A 21,116-nucleotide genomic window follows, 5' to 3' on the forward strand; every position below is an offset into this window, starting at 1 on the left:
TCCACTACTTGGAATGTGGTGGCATGCTCAATTACTCCCTTCGTTATGTTCATGGTAATTGTGCCTAATGCTTGGCAACGTGAGTTATCGTAAGCTCTTATCCCTTGTGTTGATGGAGATAAATCTTCGTCCCTTATCCCCAACATCCTCGCAGTTCTAAGTGGGCAAACGTTAATTGCCGATCCGTTATCTACAAGAGTCATAGAGACGTTCATTCTCTTGCAAATTACTGTGAGGTTGAGAGCTTTGTTGTGTTTGTCACCTTCAGGCGGTAGATCTTTGTCGGAAAAAGTGATCAAATTAGTAGGACTTGGGAGATCACTCGTGAGGAAATTAGCCAACCCCTCGGGAGTAGTATCCGATTCTATCCCTACTTTAGCTAAGGCATCCATGACTGCGATTCTATGTTCTCGGGATGTAGCTAGAAGTTTCCATACGTTCATTTCGACCTTAGTCTTTTTTATCTGTTTGACAACATCGTTGTCTTCTATGATTGGTATGGGAACTTGCTGAGTAGTGGGAATAGGTTGTGTAGTAATGGGAGGTTGTATTCTCTCGAATCTGGTGAGGACATCTATAGGTGAATCCTCTTCATCCCAAATGTCACCTACTGGATATATTGTCGAGAGTGGAGTTTCTTCAACATCCTTAAGATAGACATCCTCGTCATCACTATCCCAAACCCCATTAATGGTAGCATCTCGTTCTTGTGGGATTTGAACTAGCTTCTTGTTATCAATCAATCTTTGGACCAAGTCTTTGAACTTGAAACAATTTTCTATAGTATGTCCTCCCGATTGATGATATGGACAGTAGTACATATCTGTCCTTTTTAGTGATTCAAATGGTCTCGGTTCGAGAGGTTGAATTTTACCATTCTCGGAGAGCATTTTGAACATGTTTGCATAAGAAGTTCTAATTGGAGTGTATGGCCTATTGCTCCTTTTGGGTGTGTCAATTACTTGGAGGGAGAATGATTTCTTCTCTTTAGGTGGAGGTCTACTTTTGAGTAGTTCGTTTCGTTCCTTTACCACCTCCATGGCCTCGCGTAATAATTCTCTTGCTTCCAACACAACCTGAATAAGGATACACACTTCTTGTTTTGTCGCAGGTTCTTGTCCACAAGGAAAATGATCCTCGGCATCCTCGAAGATTTCCTCCTCTTCTTCAATAGCTTCGACAGGTTTGATGAGGTTCGAGGGGTCAACCTGATTTTCCTCATCGGAAATAGCCAAGGAATCCGACAGTGGTGCGTTATTGATACTTGGCTTCTTGCTTGCAGGGGGCAATGGAAGTTTGTTGTTATCAATTAAATCTTGGATCGCTTCCTTTAGCTTCCAACAATTTTCTGTGAGATGGCCCCTACCTTGATGATACTTACAATGTGCATTGGGGTTCCAGCTAGCCTTCTCTTCTTGACAGGTGGGTCCCCAAACGGTCCTATGGGAGTTATAAAACCTTTTGCATGTAAGCGATTGAATGCGGTGTCATAACTCATACCGATAAGAGTAAAGTTCCTTCTAAGTGATTTCTTTTGTCCTTGATTATTCATGGCGAGGACTTCACTCAAATTAAAGGTGCTAACATTATTTGAGTGGGTGGTTTTGGAAGAAGAAGGATTTTCGTTCTTCTTGCCTTTCCAGCCACTATTAGAGTTACTGTTGTTAGCAGCTTTCTGTTTAGCTAGGTCGTCTTCAATACTGATACCAATGTCATAGACGGCCTTGAAAGTGTGCAAGTTATTTTGGTATTTGAGATGCTTAGAATATTTTTCTTGGAGGTTCTTGATAAACATCCTTACAGATTCTTTCTCACTAGGCACCTCAACCATCTTTGCAGAAGTTTCCCTCCATTTATTAAAGAAGGAAGTAAAGCCTTCATTCTCTTTCTGCTTAAGTATTTCAAGTTCCCTATGATCAGTTTCAACTTGAATATTGCATTTATATCTATCAATGAAAGCGTTTACAATTGACTCCCAACTAGAGGTTTTCTCTTTATCAAGAGAAAAGTACCATTACTGACAAACGGTTTCTAAAGATAGAGAAAACACATAATGAAAATCTTTTTTGTCTATTCCCTTAATATTCATTACAGTTTCAAAAGCTCTTAAATGAAAATAAGGGTTATCCATTGCTTTGAATTTCGGGATGTCGTTGGCATTGAACTTCTGCGGAAGAAGATCCTTGTCCACCGAGACCCCTTGTGAGCTAATGCCTTGCAATCTATAGTCATTAGATAATCTGCTCAAACTTTCCTGGATGAGCTCCATCTGTTGTTGCCTTGCAGGGTCATTGATTTGAAGAGTCAGACTCTTCAACATTTCAGCCATGTTAGCTACCTGTCCCCTGAGTTCGTTGATTTCTTCCTGACTTGCCATTGTCTTCTTAGCTTTCCCTCTTCAACTGATTGGCTTATCAAAAAGTGAGACTTGAACGAAAGTGTTATCCTTGATTAAACGCCCTTCCTTTCTTAACCACGCGCTGTAGATTAAACCATATTTGTTTTAATGACTTGACTCAAATTGACTTTGACTTTATGGTTTAAAAAAAATAGATAGGGTGTATATTTTTGGGAATGGGTTCAAACAAGTGTTTTAATAGGAGGATTAATATCCGACTTACCCCCCTAAAAAATGTGACGGAAAACACGCATTCAAGACTCTCTAGACATGGTCAAGGTATGACATACATGTTAAGTGTGTGCTTTATAAGTGAGTGCAAGTGACATGCTTTGACTCTTGTGTATGACCATGGGACTAGGTGCCTAGACTCAATTAAGGACTTAACAAATTGATTAAACTGATTAGCAGACTGGTTAATTAGACTCGTCGTGATGACTCGAGTAAGAATCTGGACTGTCGCCGGAACAACAGAATTGTCGCCACAGTTTAAAGCTAGTCGCTAGACAACAAATCTGTCGCCAGGCGACAGGAAGTAAACTGTGGCGCCACAGCCCAAACTCCTGCGCCATTGCTGGAACATTAATCTGGGACTGTTTCCAGTAAGCTTACTTTAAAGGGACATGCCTAAAGTCGTACTAAGTTAGATTAATTACTTTATTAATCTTTAATTAGTCAAATTAATTAATTAGACAAAGTCCTTTTTAGTCATTAATTGGTTTATTTAGATTTAAACACAAGTCAAACAAACGGTTAGCACATATAAGGTATGCACAAGCAAAGAATGCACAAGTAGTTCAAATAGTCACGATATGATGCAATAAGTTTGCAACCTAACCATGGCTCTAGCTCTCTAAAGTTCAGGATATGGGTTAGTCAAAGAGGGTCCATGGTTATGAGTCCGGATGCACCGCTCGGAAGCCTTACCTTTGGAAGGGTTGGCGCGAGTGGATGGGACCCCGCAAGTCAAAAACTTGCTTCCACGGTTTGGTGGATTCACAAACTCGGATGTACCCGTCGTTGCTAGGAGCGTTAGATTGGGTAGATAGAGCGTGAACCCCCAGAGGGTTATTTCCATATGTAGAACACATATGGGTTTCAGAAAAGTGAGAAAAACTCAATTAGGAAGTAGAATCGAGCCAACAGTGCTAGAAATGGTCAAAACAAGAAGGCAGAGTTCTGGCTCGGTATTGGAAGAACTTGGCGCCAGACTACAGGGACTGTCGCCGCAAAAGTACCCCTGTCGCCAGGCGACAGAATTGTCGCCAGGCGACAGAAGCACTTTACAGGCGACAAGCCCTGTTTTCTAGGCGCTAGTTCCTACATGCCTCAGCATGTATCTACGTTCTTAGAATTTTCCAGATTTCGCAGCGTTATTTCAATTCTAGTTGTGAAAGATATTTCTCAAATTTCCTACGTGTAAAAATCCTATGTTTTTTACTCATTTCGGATGGTCTATCCAATGAGAACCTTTTTTTATGCATATGACAATAATGCTAATCAAAATTACGCACATGAAATACTTAGAACTTTTCAAGTCTCATCCACTCATTCTAAATCATTGCCGAAATAAATTTCAGGATTTAAAATAGAAATCCTCCCCAGTGGAGTCGCCAAAAACTGTAGGGAATATTTCAAGCCATTAACCCAAACTTGAACCCCATTGTGATCATACACTTAAGCATGGTGGCGTCCAAAGGGAAGGAAGCTAGAGTAAAAGAGTTGCCAACAAGTTTTAGGAACTTGTAAACCGTTCGCAAGGTGAAGATTACACCCCTTAATGATCCAGGAGATCGTCAACTCCAAAAGGTCTTGAACCAAATAGGGTTCGGGGATGAAGGTACAAATCCAACCTAAAAGAGATTGAACCTGCCCTAATAATAGGCCTCTACTTCATTCTTCTCGTATTCATGTGCGCTTTCTGACTAGCATGCAATCAACAGATTAACCCTAAATCTGTTTATCTATGTTGGTTGAACTTAATGCACAGATAAATCTATTATTGGCGATCACTTGAATTATAATCAAATTATCCCTAAACAAGATTATTAATTATCTTATTAAGCGTGATTACAAGTACAAATTCCTTTTAAACATGCATAAAAGGCGTGATCAAGCAATAACAATAATATATATCAAGCAACATAATAATCACAATAATCATGATTATAATCATAAAAACAATCATAATAATCATAATCATGTTAAAGCATAATATTAATAGCAAGATCCTAGGCATGAAACTAACAAGACTAATAACAAACCCTAGAATGTCACTAAGCAATAAAAATCAAAGCTTTAGCCCTAACATGATACTAACATGATATTAGAAAAGAGTAAAAGGCACCCTAAACATGATATTAGAAAGCAATATTAACATCCTAACATGATATTAAGAATTAAACAAATTTAAACATGCTTTCTACAAGAATAGAGCAATAAGATTACATACTTTGATGCCTCGTACCTCTTTCTAATAACAAAATACACGCGTTAGTAACTTCAAGGAAAATATAAAATCAAAACAATCAAATTAAATAATTGAAGTAGAGATTTGGGACCAAACCCTCAGAAATTATAACCTTTCACGTCTAGGGCAAAGGCAACTTCGAACTTGGTTAGGTGTGTCTAGTGCTAATGTATGAGGAATTTTGATTGTGAAAAGCTAGAGAGAGTTTAGAGAGAGATGATTGGTTGAAGATGATGATTGAGAATTGTTGATTTTTGATGAATAAAAACGGAGGTTCAGGACCCTATTTATAAGAAAACAGTCCGGAAATAGGTAGAATTTGATAAGGAATAAAGCTCCACTCTGTCGCTGCAAAGCCGACCTTGTCGCCAGGCGACAGGGTCTGTCGCGTGGCGACAGCCTGGATTTCTACCCGCTTTCAAACACGGAGTCCACATATGAATCGATTTGTAAAGTCCGTATGAAAACTGAAATAATATTTCTCATAAAATAATTTTTATTCCAAATAAAACTTATCAAAATCTAATTATTAATTCTAATTCTATTAGGATTTAAAAGAACCCTGTAGAGAATTCTAGAAGACTATAATTAATTCTAATAACTTTAGAAATAATAATTAACATTGGGCCTTCCCCTAGATCATTGGGCTGCATGTAAAGATTAAACCGGGCCTAGTTTAGTATTTTGGCCATAACTTCCTCATTATTCATCGGAATTGGGCTTATAATATATCGTTGGAAAGCTTTTTGCAAGCCCCATCCAACTACACTATTATTGGACCCTTGTCGTGGACCAAACTAAACTGGATTGGATATTTTCATAAAATAGAGTTATTTTCGAAAATAGAAAGAAAGAATTTTTAATAAAAACTAACCGCAACACGTGACCTTTCACACTTTCACCTCATTCGATAATCATTCGACGCAAAAGGTATTCATCACTGGGTTTGGTTTTGGGGAGACACATTTGGGTGTCTACACACACCGATAAAACAAAGGAATAAAAAACTTTGGTGTGAATACCATCGGGAGTGTGGTCACAACACCCGAAATTGCCGGGAACTCAAGAGAGCCCTCGATAAGCTAGCAGATGAAGGGAAGCTTAACCGATACCTCAAGTCCCCCCCCAAAGGACAAACAGAGAAGCAAAGCTTCTAGATTTGTGCAAGAAGCCCATAGTTCAGCTGACACCAACATGAGCATCAATTTCATAGCCAGAGGGTATGCCTCCGGGGGTTTGTCTAACAGGGCATGTAAAGGTCACTTGTGGTCGCTCGAAGAAACTATCTATGATATTGGCACTCCCCCATCCACCCCGAAGGATCCCCTCATGGTGTTCGGTGATGATGATGCAAAGAAAATTCAAAGGCCCCATGATGACCCTCTAGTGATCCACATGAAGGTGGCCAATGCCAATGCCAAGAAGATCTTGGTGGATAGTGGGAGTTCAGCTGACATAATTACTTGGAAATGCCTTGAACATATGCGTTTCGGCAGAGGAGATCTTACCCCCCTAGACAAGCCATTAGTCGGATTCGGAGGGCAGCATGTTTACCCCTTGGGAACGATTAAGCTACCCATTCGCCTGGGGGAGAAAAAGAAGGGGAGGAGCTTGGTATTTGAAAGGAATGGTGTCCTTCGAACAAGTGTATTATTCTGATAGCGGGTTTAGAATTATTAGAAAGCTAATATATTCAGTAAGGTCAAGTGATCGGAATGCCTGGGTGGAGGCCGCTTCCGATCAGTAATATTAATATAATTAATATTACAGCTTAATCTTGACTGAACCCTTCGGGTCACACCCAAGCAAATATATGCGAACCAACTCGACGAATTAATTCGGAAGAAATTAATTCGTCGCCTGAGTGTTAAATATTTAGACGTCGGTAATTCGAGCTTAGAGCGTCGAAACCGAGCGTCGGAAGTCGAGTCGAAAAATAGTGAAAGACGAGACGAGAAATAGTAATAAATCAACAAAAGACAAAAATACCCCTAGCATCGAAATGCCCTAGCAAACCGAGGGCTAAGGCCTATGGCCTAGCATGGTGGCTAGCATGCGCACCAAGCCGAGCCTAGGCTGGCTGGTGCGTGCTAGCGCACCCATGCTAGCATCGCAAAGCTAGGCGCTGCCTAGTGCGTGCTAGAATGCTAGGCACAACCTTGTGCGCGCATTGGCTAGCAAGCCATGCCGCAACAAGCTGCAGTAGTTAGCACGCTAGGCGCGCCAGCTAGCCACAACTAGCAGCAGCATGGCGAGAGCCATTGCTTGCTAGCAGCGAGGCCAAGGCACAAAGCCACAGTAGCCCGCACGAGCATGCTGGGCGTGCTGGGCAGCAGCGCCTAGCAGCCCGCATGCGAGTGCTGGGCCTGCTGGGCTTGCGGTGCTCGTGGCTGCCACGGACAGCAGCACATGGCAGCCCACCTTAGCTGCCTTGGTGCCCAAGGGTGGGTGCCATGTGGCTTGTGGTCCTTGAGTATGTGTGGTGTGAGGTGGACGGCTAAGGGAGAGGGAGTGAGGAGCAAGTTTGGTCCCCCCCTCCTCCAAGTGGTCCTCACCTAACCACTCACATGAGCTTGCCACTTGTTGATTTATTACTAGCTTGATTATTTATTTTATTTTAGCTTTAAAATAAAATGGAAAAATCATACTATCCCACATTGATGGGAGAGTAAATGATACTCCCATCATTTCCTATAAATACCCAACTATGGGCATTGGGAATGATGCTTGAGTGGGAGTTAGAAAGAGCATTCCATAATTTTGGGAAAACTCTTAAACTCACATAACACTCGGGTTTGGGTCGGACCTTGCTAACCCCAAGGTAGTAGACCTTAAAGTTGTGTTTGCCCATTTGTGGGTGGATACCGTCGGAGGCGCGGCGCTTGACGTGCTAGTAGCTTTCAAGTAAGAGCCCCGGGTTTTGGGCAAAGCTCACTTCGAGGGTAAGATTCGTTATCTTTTCTTTGTGAATATTTATTTATGCTTTGTGATTTTAATTATTGCGAGTGGTTCCTCGGGAGGGGTTGTTTCCGCGGTGAGTCGGACTCACCAAACCCCAACAGTATTCACATTCTTAGTCGTGGACACCCCCCACCATACAACATGATCATTGGCCGGCCCTTGCTCAACAAGATCAAAGCCGCAATCTCAACCTACTACTTACTCCATCAATTCGAAACTGATGATGGCTCCGTAGGGAAGATTTATAGAGACTAGTTTGAGGGAAGAAAATTCTAGGTGGATAGCTTAAAACAACCCAAAGCCTCGGTCAATCAGGAAGATAAGGGGGCCAAGCGGAAGGAAATGTACGTAGATTAACCCCTGCTTCCCATAATGAACATCTACATGGCTGAAAATCCCAAGTAATATGGTAGGCCTAAGCTTATTGAAGAGGATGAGAGCATACCTTTAGGGGATGATCCCACTCGGACTGTGAGAGTGGGAAAGAGCCTAGACCCCCAGCTTAAAGAAAAAATCATTTAAGTACTTAGAGAATTCAAGGACATCTTTGCTTTCACAACAGATAAAATGCCGAGCATAGATCCCGAAATTATGACGCACGAGCTGAATATCCGAGAGGACTACAAACCCGTCAAGCAGACACTCCGACATGCTGGGCCGGAGAGAAACAAAGCAGCAGTCGGTGAAGTCAAAAAGCTTCTCCAAGCGAGTTTCATTCAAGAATGCCAATATACTGAATGGCTATCTAATTTTGTGCTCGTTAGAAACACAAATGGCTCTTGGCGTATGTGTGTGGACTTTACGAATTTGAATAAAGCCTGCTCGAAGGATGATCACCCTTTACCTAGAACCGATAGATTGGTGGATTCGACCGCTGGTCACGCCCTTCTTAGCTTCATGGATGCTAATGCAGGGTATCACTAAATACCCATGTCAGAAAAAGATCAGGCCCACACAGCCTTCATTACAAGCCAAAGGGTATGCTGTTATAATGTTATGCCATTCGTCTTGAAGAATGCTAGGGCTACATACCAGCGCTTGATAAATAAAATCTTTAAAGGGAAAGTAGGCCGAAACATTGAAGCCTATGTCGATGACATGATCATTAAAAGCAAAGAGAGGTCAGATCACATTACTGACCTAAGGGAAACATTCACCACCCTTAAAAAATACAAAATGAAGCTCAACCCTAGCAAATGTGTCTTCGAGGTGCAAGGAGGAAAGTGCCTAGACTTTATGGTAGATCAGCGTGGTATTGATGCTAACCCGGATAAAATTCAAGCAATCCTTGACATGGAATGTCCCAGGAATGTAAAAGAAGTGCAACGCCTTACAAGTTGCCTAGCTGTGCTAGGGAGATTTCTATCTCGGTCAGCTGACAAGAGTTTATCATTTTTTTAAGGCCCTCAAGAGGCCTAAGTTCATGTGGGATGAGGAGGCTGAAAAATCCTTCCAACAATTGAAGGAACATTTGATGAACACCCCGAAGCTTGTTAGTCCCCTCCCCGGAGAGACATTGTTCGTATACTTAGCCATATCAGATTATGCCTTGAGTGCCTTTCTTATTGCTGAGAAAGAAGAAGGCCAAGTACCTATCTATTTTGTCAGCCATGCTCTAAGGGGGGCTGAGACAGGATATACCCTTATAAAAAAAAGTGGTGTATGCTTTAGTGATGGCTATTAGGAAGTTGAAGCCATACTTTCAAGCACACCCAATCAAAGTTCTCACCAGCCAGCCAATCAAGAAGGTGCTAGAAAGAAAAAATCACTCCTCCTAGATGACAGATTAGTCAGATCAATTGTCAGATTTTTGAATTGAATTTGAACCCCGCAAGGCCATCACAGCACAAGCCCTGGCTGACTTCATAGCCGAGTGCGCCCACAGGCCTACCCCAATAAACACCTCCGCCCCTTGGGCTCTTTATGTGGATGGGTCATCTGAAGGATTTATGTCTTCGTCATGTGCAATTAATAGATATATAAATGGATCAAATTATGGAGATAATTAAGTTCGTACATTTGGGTCGTCGTTATATCATAGCTAGAGGTACTAACGATCTTTGGTCTAGTAAAATAGGCCAAATCCCACTTGGACGGATCCTATAAGGTCACATAAAGGGCTTAGATTGAGTACGAGAGGATGAGGCCCATGATGGGCCTCATCCCCTATAGTGGCCGGCCATATAGAGAGGATTGGAAGGTTTTGGGCTTCCTAACCTAGTCTAATTATAATGTGATTATATATAGACTATTTGTCTAGGGTTTGCATGACACAAGAATTCAATTGATCAGTAAGATCAAAACCTGAGTTAGCAAACACGAGACCAAGCCCTCTCAAATCTCTTTCTGTCTCACGGATCTCTCTCCTCCCTCGGCGCCAGTGTGGTGGTTTGTGGTGGTGGTGGTTCGTGGTGGTTGGTTAGTCCATTAAAGGTGGTGATCGCGGTTTTCCTCAATCGCTCGACCTATCTAGTATTGGTGGACGGCTCATTCCAAGCTCGTGGACTTAGTAGAGGAGCAACGCTTGGGGCTCTATTCTCTCCCTAATTTTCCTATCAAATAGCTACGTGGAATTCACGCTTCAAAGGTATGATTATGTGTCTTGTGTGTTATGCATGCGATCTTGGGACTAGGTACTTGATTGAATATGATTCATGATTTTCTGCTTTATAGTGCCTATAAACTCTTACATCATCTAGCAAGGTTGGAAGTGGGGCTAGGCTAGTTATCACTTCCCCGGAGGGAGAGAAATTTGAATACGCTGTCAAGTTCGCCTTCCATGCTTCAAACAATGAGGCTGAGTATAAAGCTCTCATCTTGGGGCTAAACTTGTGCCAATTCATGAAGATTAAGTCAGTTCAAGCATGCTCAGACTCACAACTCATTGTGGGGCAAATGACGAAAGAATTTGAAGTGAAGGAAGATAACATGAAAGCCTACTTTGAGAAGGCTGATAGTTTGGCAAAAGCGTTTGACAACTTTGAGATCAAGCACATTCCCCGCTTAGAAAATCAGCAAGTTGATGCTCTTGCTCGCTTAGCAAGCTCAGCCGAAGGGTAGCCCCCCGGAACATCATGCGGGAAATTATGGAGAAACCAAGTACCCAAAGACCCGCCATCATGGAAATTGATAGAGGGGATACTTGGATGGATCAAATCATTCTGTATTTAAAGGGGGAATTACAACTTGACACCCTTGGCTTCCAGACAATTAAGAAACGGGCTGAGTGGTTTATGCTGCATGATGGGATCCTTTGCAAGAAATCCTTCACTTACCCGTTGCTCAAATGTATAACCCCGGAGGAGGGAAATTATGTCCTTAGGGAAATTCATGAAGGGGCAAGTGGTAGCCACCAAGGCAGAAGAACAACAGCGGGAAAAGCGCTAAGGGTCGGGTTCTACTGGCCAAGCTTAAGGCATGATGCCATGAAGCTGGTAAAGAAGTGCACAAGATGCCAAATGTTCGCTGATGTCCCTCATCTCCCAGCCAATGCCCTCACAAGCATTCAATCAGTCTTACCCTTTGATCGGTGGGGCATGGATATCCTAGGGCCTTTTTCTATTGCCTCGGGGCAAATAAAGTTTTTGATAGTAGCCGTTGATTATTTTACAAAGTGGGTTGAGGCTGAGCTAGTGGCAACAATCACAGATAAACAAATTCAGAAGTTTATTTGGAGAAATATCATTACCCGCTTTGGGGTACCTCGCATTCTAATTTCAAACAATGGCCGTCAATTCAACAGCGGGCCAACTAGAGAGTATTGTGGATGTTTTGGGATTCAGGCAAGATTTTCCGTTGTATGCCGACCCCAAACAAATGGAAAAGTCGAGGCAGCAAACAAACAATATTGAAGGGGCTAAAGACAATGTTGGAGGGTACGAAAGGATCTTGGGTAGATGACTTGCCTGGGATTTTGTGGTCCATTTGTACAACTCCCAACTTGGGGCTTATTTTAGCCTCTAGCCTGTTTACATTATCAAACTAATATTTATAACTAAGGGCTCGTTTAGCCCCTAGGCATTTTATTAATAGTACAAAGTAACACCTGCTCTCATGCATCAATAACATGGGGCTCGTTTAGCCCTCACCCACCTCAAAAAGTCAAGAATATCATGCTAAGGTTACTTGTCAAGTGCTAGGGGCTTTTTGGCCCCTAAGGTTCAATAATCCATGAGAAAACAAGTGAAGAGCAAGAATCCAACAAAGGAAAGTTGAAAAGAAAACATGCAAATTCCATTACATCAAGAAAACCGAGTCAAGAGATAATATGCGGTGTTAGTACATCACAAGCTAAGTTAAAAGTTCATCAAGCCAAAGACAGAATACCATAAGTCTAATACAACCCTAGAAAACATCAGCAGAATCCAATACAAAAGGCCGGGCTGGGGAAGCTACCCATCAGTCTCACCCTACTGGTTCTGCTCAGCCATGATCTTCCTCCGCTCCTCCGCCTCAGCCGCATGGAGAAGATCCCTAACCTTATCCCACACCTTGGGATAAGAATCCTGCAATCTGAAGGAAGCAAAGGCCGTCTCCATGTGGGCCTAGGCATCTGCAATCCCTGCCTCGAAGGCCTCATATCCAGGCTCAGATTGTAGCTCAGCAAAGGCTGGAGACTTCTTCCACTCAGAAATCACCTCCTCTTAAGTCTGATCCGCCTTCTCCTTAGCCTCAGCCTGCTCTTTCTTCACCGCCGTCAGCTCGGTCCTTTTCTCTTTAAGAAAATCTTGGGCCTTCTTCTTCCCCTCCTTGGCCTCCTTGACCTTAGCCTCAAGGGCTTGGAGACTAGTCTTCCCAGCCTCCTGGGCATCAACAAGTTCCTGCTTCGCTTTCTTCAGTGCATCCTAGGCCGAGCTGAGATCTAGCTTGAGGTCGTGAATATGGGTCAGAGCATTTGATAACTCTGTCTGAAGACCCTCCATATCCTTCGCAGCGCCCTTTTTGTATTCCTCGGCCAGCACACTCGTAGTCACGCCGGCCTACACCAAAAAGGAAAAACGGATGGTTAGTACAATCTCAGGGACAGAGAAAATTATTGCAATATGTAAGAAAATATACCTTCAAGATACCATCAAAGGCGAAGGAGAGGATCTTGGAAGGGTTTGTCCTCACCGCCTCAAAATCTATCGCCGAAGGGAAGCGGGACATGATATTCTTCACCATTTTCCTGTGCCGGTCCTTAGTCAAACTGAAGAAAGGCTCAGGGAAAAAAGGGGCCCCGATCTCACGACCTTCCTCATCATCTCTCTTCTTCAAGGCGAGGACGTTTCCCCTGTTGCCCATAGCTTTCAGCCTCCAAAAGCTCGGTATGCTGAGAGACCGTTGGAGAGACATGTTGAGACCCTTGATCATCCGCCTCCATTGTTGTCTCATGAGAGGATCCTTCACCCTTCTCAGATCTCTTCCTCATTGACTTCAGGTTCTGAAAAGACAAAGCACAAGTTGAATTAAGTTAGCAAGGAAAACAATTGCTAGAAGAAACCAATTCTAGGAAAATGGACATACTGGGGGAGGAGGTGGAATGCTCATATCTCCTCTATTGAAAGAGGCTCTGATCTTCCCAGCTCGGAAGTTTACATGTGACATCTTTCACTGAAGCTTGCCTTTCAACTAGTTATATGCAACACCCGAAAGCAAACATTCATACAAACTTGTTAGTAACAGAATCCGGGAAGAAACACAAAGAGTTTGAAACTTACATAAGCAAAAGCAGATCCTACCCCTATCATAGGCGTGGCTCAGGTCCACAACACTTCGCTCTTTCTTGAAGTGCCTATCCTACAGAATCCACATGGTCGGACGCTTCTCCTAGGATCCTCTTTCCTTAAAGGAAAGCCACTATGATCTCGGGGAATCCTCAAACCCTCGGCATGGAAAATGAAAAGAAAAGTATGGATAAAGCCTTTTTGACTTGAGGGCTTTGTGTGTATAGTGAGGTAGAACTCCCTATCATGAAAAGCATACCACCCATGGCTATCTTCATTACCCGGGACCTCCTCAAGCCTATGGGTGTTCCTAAAGGCAGTTATGGTACAAGGTGTGCCAAGTAAACTACAAGTGGCTATGTAGGAATTCATTGTCAACCAGGAGTTAGGAACAAGTTGGGTAATACTCAAGTTATACTCTATCAACAGCTCCTCAATGAATGGGTGCAATGGAAACCTCAACCAATTTTCCAAAAAATCCTTATATAAAGTTGTACACCCGGGCGGAGGGTTATCTACAGTACTATCACCCCAAGGAGAAGAAATGAGAAAAGGCTCCTTAACGTGGTATTGTGTTTGCAAATGTCTAGTACCCCCCGACAAAGATCTAAGCCAAGCGGGGTAGGGGTGGCATATAGAGGGGCTAATCCTCCTAACAGGTGGTTTGAAAGGCACTGGCGCCCCAAGAGAAGAAGTAGATGTATCATCCTTACTCGACATAGTCACTACACCATCAACAAGCAATCTGTTCAAACAACCCCTAGCAGTCGGTTCATGTGCAGGAGAAACTTCCTAAGGGGAAGGAGGCAAATAATAATCAAAGCCTAAATCATGCTCAAGGGGTGGGGATGGCACGCAAGGAAAAGGCACACCAAAAGGAATAGATGCATCAACACTACTACCAATCACATTTGCGACAAGTGTTTCCCCCGACCAAATTTCCTTAGACAAGTCATAAGATGAAGGGCCAGGGAAAGAATCCAGATAATCTTGAGTTGCTTGGTCGTGCATAACACATGCATAGCACAACTCAAGATTATCCCAAAGAATGCTTAATGTACATATAAAGACACAACAAACGTACCACTAAGCCTAACATCATCAAAAGCGCAGCCAAGGGACAATCAAGCATACAAAGAAAAGTAGCAAAAAATTACTAAGCATGAAGATATGATACTTAGAGAATAAAAAACTAAGTATTTAAAGCTCACCAAGTGGTCAGAGAGGTCGAAAGAATTTCTTAAAGCAAGTTAAGCCAACCCCGGGGAGAGATACTCCTACAACATCAAAAAAATTTCAAGTGTTAGAAAAATTTCAAAGATCAAGCCTAGCGGAGATAAGGTTTCATATGTAAGCACTCCTACAAGCCAAGCTCCCGTCACAAACAAAGAAAGAAAAAGAACTCAGCTCAACCCCGAGCCCTCGGCCTCACATTCAAGATCTCAAAATTTCAACAAATTTTTAATGTAATGCAAAGGTAGAAAGTTCGGCTTGCATTTTTCTCGACTAAACTAGGCCTACCAGGCCCTCGGTACACGCGGCCACTCCCTCGGCCTACTGCCAAACCCTCAACAGGCAGGCCGAGTAGGCGCAATTGGCACACCTAGTAGGCCCTCGGCATTGGGGGCGGTTAGGCCTTCAGCGCCGCAACAATCCCTCAGCTATTAAGCTGACCCCTCAGCACGCCTAGGCCTTCGGCACTGCTACCTTGCCTTCGGCACATCAGCCATCCAGCCCCTCGACATGTGACAGGCCCTCGACTTGCTGCAGCCCTCTCGGCCACGCGCACACCCCCAGCCATCTCTCGACATTTAAAAAAAAAAAAGAGTCGATATATTTGGCTAAGTGTCAAAGATCCGAGGGATGGGCATTCATATCCTCTGCTCAGCTTGGCTAGAGCAAGCCCTCAGCTATGTTCTCGACTCCCTCGGTCATCGGTTATCACTCTCATCAGATCCCACATCTCTCTCTTTCAAAACCCACAAATTGCTTCAACTTAAAAAACTGAATCATTCTAACCTAAAATTCCGAGAGGGGGCGTATGTTCTAATCCCTCAAATCTCTACATCTACGCGCCCTCGGCTTTCATCCTATCAAACCCCTCGGCACTCTCACATACTCCCTCAGCCGAGAGTAAGTCCTTGGCATACTCCCACCCTCCTCATCTCCCTCTCCTTGGCTCCTCCTCACTATCTACTATGCCTTTACCCAATAAACACGCAAATCTCACCTCTTTGTTGCCCTATTGCACCTGCTGCAAATAAGCCGAGCACCAAGCCTGGCTTGCACCCCCTTGGACTGCAAGGCGAGCCCTCGGCATAGGGCTGTCAGGCGCTCGGTCACTCCGACCCACCTATACTCAAATATTGTCTCGCTTTCTCCGCTCCACCTTACATCACCCTCAGCTCGGCTTGCCTCAAGAGAGGCCCTCGGCGCGCCAGCGACCCCCTCAGCCGCGCATCTACCCGCTCGGCCTGGCACCCCCTAAGCCATGCCGAGAGCCCGACTCCCTCACCCTCTCAGCCAAATCCCGCATATTCCTCGGTCCGCTCGCACCAGGTACTCTCCAGACACACAACAAGGCTTACGTACCCCTCGGCCTTCGCAAATCAGGCCCTCAGCCTAGGTAGAACCAGAGGTCGACACAGGCTGGCCAAGCGTTCAGACAACACTATCCTATTATACCCCCGCTATGCCTAACCTGATTTCCCAATTCATTCTAGCAACATTCCTTACCTCAGCTATGCCTAAACACCAAGTGCAACCCTAGCCGAAAATAAATTCAAAGTTCACATATAAAGTTTTCTATTCCTCAGCTCAGCCTACTCGGAATTCAAACACTTAAATCCAAAAAACCCATATACAAAATTCGCGAAATAGAGAAAGCCGCCGATACCTTAGTTAGGCATACCAGATGTTCGGCCAAGGCAATAAGTTTCAAGCCAAAATTCAAAATTCAAATTCAGAAATTCAAGTACATAAACACACACACATGCTTTTAGATCTATAAAAACGAATCAAAAAGTTGGAAATTTTTATATACCTCTTGAAGATCTTGATGAATTTGGATGAACCCGAACGATGTGACTTGAAAACTCAAACTCAAGAAATTTGGGAGAAAATTGGAAAGGATTTTTGAGAATTTCTCTAAGGCAAGTGAAAGAATGACAAGCAAATCAAGTGAGGTGGGAAATCATATATTCAAAGCCAAAGGGTGGAAAACTCCTCAAAACCCTGGCTCAAATGGGCCTAAGTGATACTTGAGCCCAGAATATCACCAATGGAGGATTAAGCTTAATTACAAGCTTAATTAAGCATTCAATTGTCATCAGTTAATTCTCAATACAAAGTTTAGTTGAGAATCAAGACAAATCAGCCCTTCAGTAAAATAAACGGGGCTCAACCTGAAAAATATTCTAAAAAGGGAAAGAGCTCTCAGCTGTCTATAAGTCGTCATCCGTCATCAAGCTTAACTCCGGAATAAATTCTCCAAACCGTTCAGACATGTCAATTAAAATACTTGTAATGCATTATTTAGGGCCGGTTTTCACCCTTGCAAGTCGCTTGGGGTTCTTTTAACCCTCAGGTACACTTAGGGCTCATTTTAGCCCTCGGGTACGCCTAAAAGCCTTGTTCGGTTTAGATGACAACTTCTTTTGTATTCATTCCGCGTGAATATCCGAACTTCATGCGATCTCGTTCCCACATCACGCGTGGGGCTAAATGTTTGGGCCAAGTCCATTGTCCTAAGCCCATTGACCTGGAATTACGAAAATACCCCTCCATGATCCAGGCCATCATTAGTCATTGCAAACTACAGATTTACCACTAATCCGTCCAACGAAGTACAACTTCTGCCACCTGAAAGTACAACTATAAATAGCCCTCCAATCATTAATGATGGTAACTTTTTTTTTATTCTCTCTCCTTCTTTCTCTACTTTGTCCCTCTAAAAGTACTCTCTCTCTCTACTTTCTCTCTCTAGAAAGTACATTCGCTGACTTAAGTATCAAAGGGGCTTTCCCAGGTCACACCCCCGGGGCAGTTAACCTTCTCTCTTTTGCAGGCCGAGGTCTCAGACAGCAAGACGGAGCCGAAGGACTCTTGGACATTTATTGGATTTAGCCTCTAGAACATCTTGATATTATTACCCTAACCCCGAGGAATATTCTGTTTCCAGAAACAAATTATATTGATGAGAAAGTCAAGAAGGGATACAAGATTATAAGTACATAAACCATGAATTGATAATATCCACTTTGAGTTTTCATAAATGATGAACAAATTAAATTGCAGCCTTTAACTATGTAGGACATAAGAGATCTAAAGAGAAATAAAAGGAAAATCGGTAAACAAAAAATGTGTTGTCTTTAAGTAGAAAATGATGTACGAGTTTAAGCTGCACCTGTCGTCGCTCACCAACAAAGAAAGACTCCACTTTAAAAGTCTATAGAGGTTTCATTCTAAATTTATATGGCCATAGGATGAATAACAAATTACTTTACTTTTTGATCTTGTGCATTAGCATAGGTGTATTCTAATTAATTAGAATTAGAATATAAGTACTAGTTTTGAACTTGATCGAATACATCTGTACATCAAATAGACAATTTTACATAGATTCTTCTTAAAGAAGAGGATACCAAGTATGAGTGTATTATTAGTCCTAAAATAATTGCAAATTTTAACATTGCAAAGTCAACCTTTGTATATTTTTGACCTTATTGGTTTAAAAATCATGTAGCACTATACAAGTATAAACATTGTCAAATGATACCATCTAAACTATCTTTGATAGAAGATTAGAGCAGACTATTTCAAACTATATTTTTGTTTTAGATGTTTAATAGCACGATTGGATGAAACTAGCTTAGTTTGAAAGATGGTATCAACTATCCTAAATGTGGAAAATATTCGCACTACATAATTTTAAATGTTGTTTGACAATACAGATAAAAAGGAAAATCTAATTTGTTACGGGTATATATTATATATAATAATCATATAAGACTCGGCAAAATGGCCAATGTAGTCAGGTCCTATTCATATTTGGCCGGTCACTTTTTCAAGCCATTTCCGTCCAATTAAATCAGTTTCGATTTTAAGCTAATAACTATTAAAATTTAACCTAATATAAATCATTTATGCATGTTAACCAAACCATATGCTCATATATTTAAATCAAATCGAAAAGTTGAATCTGTACTGTGTATGTTAAGAATTTGTGTAAATGGAGTAAAATGTAAAGCATGAATTCCCCAACAATTGGTTCAAATATTGGAGATAATAGAACAGTTGGTTGTATAATGGAGAGAATAGAACAATTGGTTCCTACTATCTCGTTTTCCTTTTCCTATTAAATTGATTTTTTCATGTATACTACTCTGGGAATTACATGTAATTAAATAACATTGTTGATGTAACAATCAAAGCCTTCACCAATTCAAATATGTATGATGTATGAAACATTCAATCATTAAAAATAAAAATTGATGTATAATTCGTATTAGACAGGCAACTTGTTTTATTTTTTATTTCGTATTTGTTTGTCAACTTTTTTTAATGTTTTATGAGGCCTATTAATACCATAAGCTAGGGTCTTGTAATGTGCATCAACAACAATTACAACGTCTTGTTAGTTTGCAATCTTTTACGCATTATAAATACTCTTTTGAGGTAATTTCTTCCTTTAACCTTTTTATTGTGTTCTTTTATACGAAGTATATTGGTTAGTATTCTAGCTAGTAGATCGAATTCATTTGAACAAATTATTTTATTTATCCAAATTCTCCCTAATCCCTTTTTTTCATTTCGTGGATAAGTTTTGAAAAAGATTTTTATAATTAAATACGATACAAATTAAACACTAAAATAAAACTAAGAATGAAAATTGATCTACAATCTACATGAACAAGTGTCCTAATATTCTTGATTGTATTTCAATGTTTTAGGTGTTGTTACTTATTATATATGCAAACCGATCATAATTATAGTCTTTATTTAAAATATTAGTGTGAGTTTGAACTATAAAAGTTATTGGACATTTTATTTAAGTTTTTGAAGATTTTGACTTTTGAAAGTTTAAAAAAGGAGTTTTTGGCCTAGTCATTTCATACAAGTTTTTGTAAAAATAATCATACAAGTTTATTGGATATGTATATCAATATTTGGGTTGATGGTCTCACGGTGAAACAGACCGACTCACCCAAATTTGTGTGCAATATAATGGAAGTATGTCAATTAAAAGTTTGTTCTTGCTTGCTGTGAATGATATTAACTTCCGGACTATATAAATGTATGGAAATTGCATGATATAAAAATTGAAGGTACATAAGAAAAATGGCATCAAGCACCAATAATGTCGAGTTGAGCAGCCAACAGAAAGCGGAGTTGGATGAGATGATCAAGGAAGCCGAGAACTCGTGTCTCTCGGACGAAATATTTACTCATGTGATCGTGTTAGAAGGCTACTTATTAAAGAGTATATTACTAAGACCCTTGAACCTTATTGATTCCAACCGATGGGCTGGAAACACTGCTAAAGACTATCCAGATACTCTTGATGGTCCAATTAGTAGTACCTTTACACAAGCTTCTGTAACGAATGATGGCATTATGGCGGCGGTGGTGTATGCCGGCAAGAACAATGCTGGAGTTGAATGTGGATGGCTTCTTGCTTGGGCCGACTCTAAGGCTAATGGAAAGAGGGTAAGTACACAAACATTCAATTTTATTTTACATTCATTTTATTCCATGATCTGGTCTTATGACAGAGTATAAAACATATTCCTGGACTTGAACTATCAGCTTAAACTTTATCATCTTATAACTTATTTTAAATCGGATCACGTCGGATAAGAAAACTAAATGAATATTTTTTTTTGGGGTATGTAAATGGGGCAGCTTTACGCAGAGTGTGGTGACATAAGCAAATACAATTGCATCGACTGGGGATGTATTGAAGAAAAACTAAATAACTCAAAGGAATTGGCAATTATTGTTAGTGACGACGAAACTGGAACTTCGGTGCATGCTACACTGTCTGGCGTGGACTTTCCGTTGCAGACTCAAGACAAGCTTGGTGCAATCTTCTACGGCTAAACAAGCTCCCTACAAAGATTAACATACCAGTTGATTTGGACTGTGTGGATCACTCTGCTTGTTACTCTGTTACAGTACATTCTAATATATACTCGTATGATTTTTATTGAGGGGAAATATTATTGTTATTATCTCATTTTCTTCTTGTAAGCGTCCATCTATCATTCCTTTGTAAGAAATTTATGGACCTTAATACAATAATGATGTACGTGGACTATACGGTGATGATTGTCTTTATACGCTGTCATGTAGTTTAGCCCAAAATTCAAGTGATCCATTTAAGTAATTATTATTATTGGGCTTGTTACGTCTTTTATAGAGTATGAGTTTAGCTTTATGTGTAGAGACCGTTGAACCTTTTCTAATACATGATCGGCGGATTAGGGAAGGGGGTCTATATATAAATAGACATCTAGGGTTATGGTCCCTAGTAGTACACACAATAGACTCTCAATTATATCCTATCAATTGAGAGAAACCC

At 41.4% G+C, this 21,116-nt stretch overlaps 1 protein-coding gene across 1 annotated transcript; it reads left to right on the plus strand.

The window, feature by feature from the left end:
* The first annotated feature begins 19,873 nt into the window (after positions 1-19,873).
* On the plus strand, positions 19,874-20,346 carry LOC145565001 (jasmonate-induced protein homolog). Its single transcript, XM_081625129.1, has 2 exons — positions 19,874-20,242; positions 20,308-20,346. The coding sequence occupies exons 1-2, from the start codon at positions 19,874-19,876 to the stop codon at positions 20,344-20,346; spliced, it is 408 nt and encodes a 135-aa protein (XP_081481255.1).
* Positions 20,347-21,116: the final 770 nt, after the last annotated feature.

The sequence above is a fragment of the Chenopodium album genome, chromosome 10, assembly GCF_948465745.1.
Source record: "Chenopodium album chromosome 10, dcCheAlbu1.1, whole genome shotgun sequence".
NCBI classification, from domain to species: Eukaryota; Viridiplantae; Streptophyta; class Magnoliopsida; order Caryophyllales; family Amaranthaceae; genus Chenopodium; species Chenopodium album.

What these genes read in the sequence shown, in the direction of transcription:
- LOC145565001 (XM_081625129.1), top strand. Translation starts at nt 19,874, where the DNA reads ATGGCATCAAGCACCAATAATGTCGAGTTGAGCAGCCAACAGAAAGCG. An exon ending in CTAAGGCTAATGGAAAGAGG is followed by an intron (nt 20,243 to 20,307) that starts GTAAGTACACAA and finishes GTCTTATGACAG; the next exon opens with AGTATAAAACATATTCCTGG.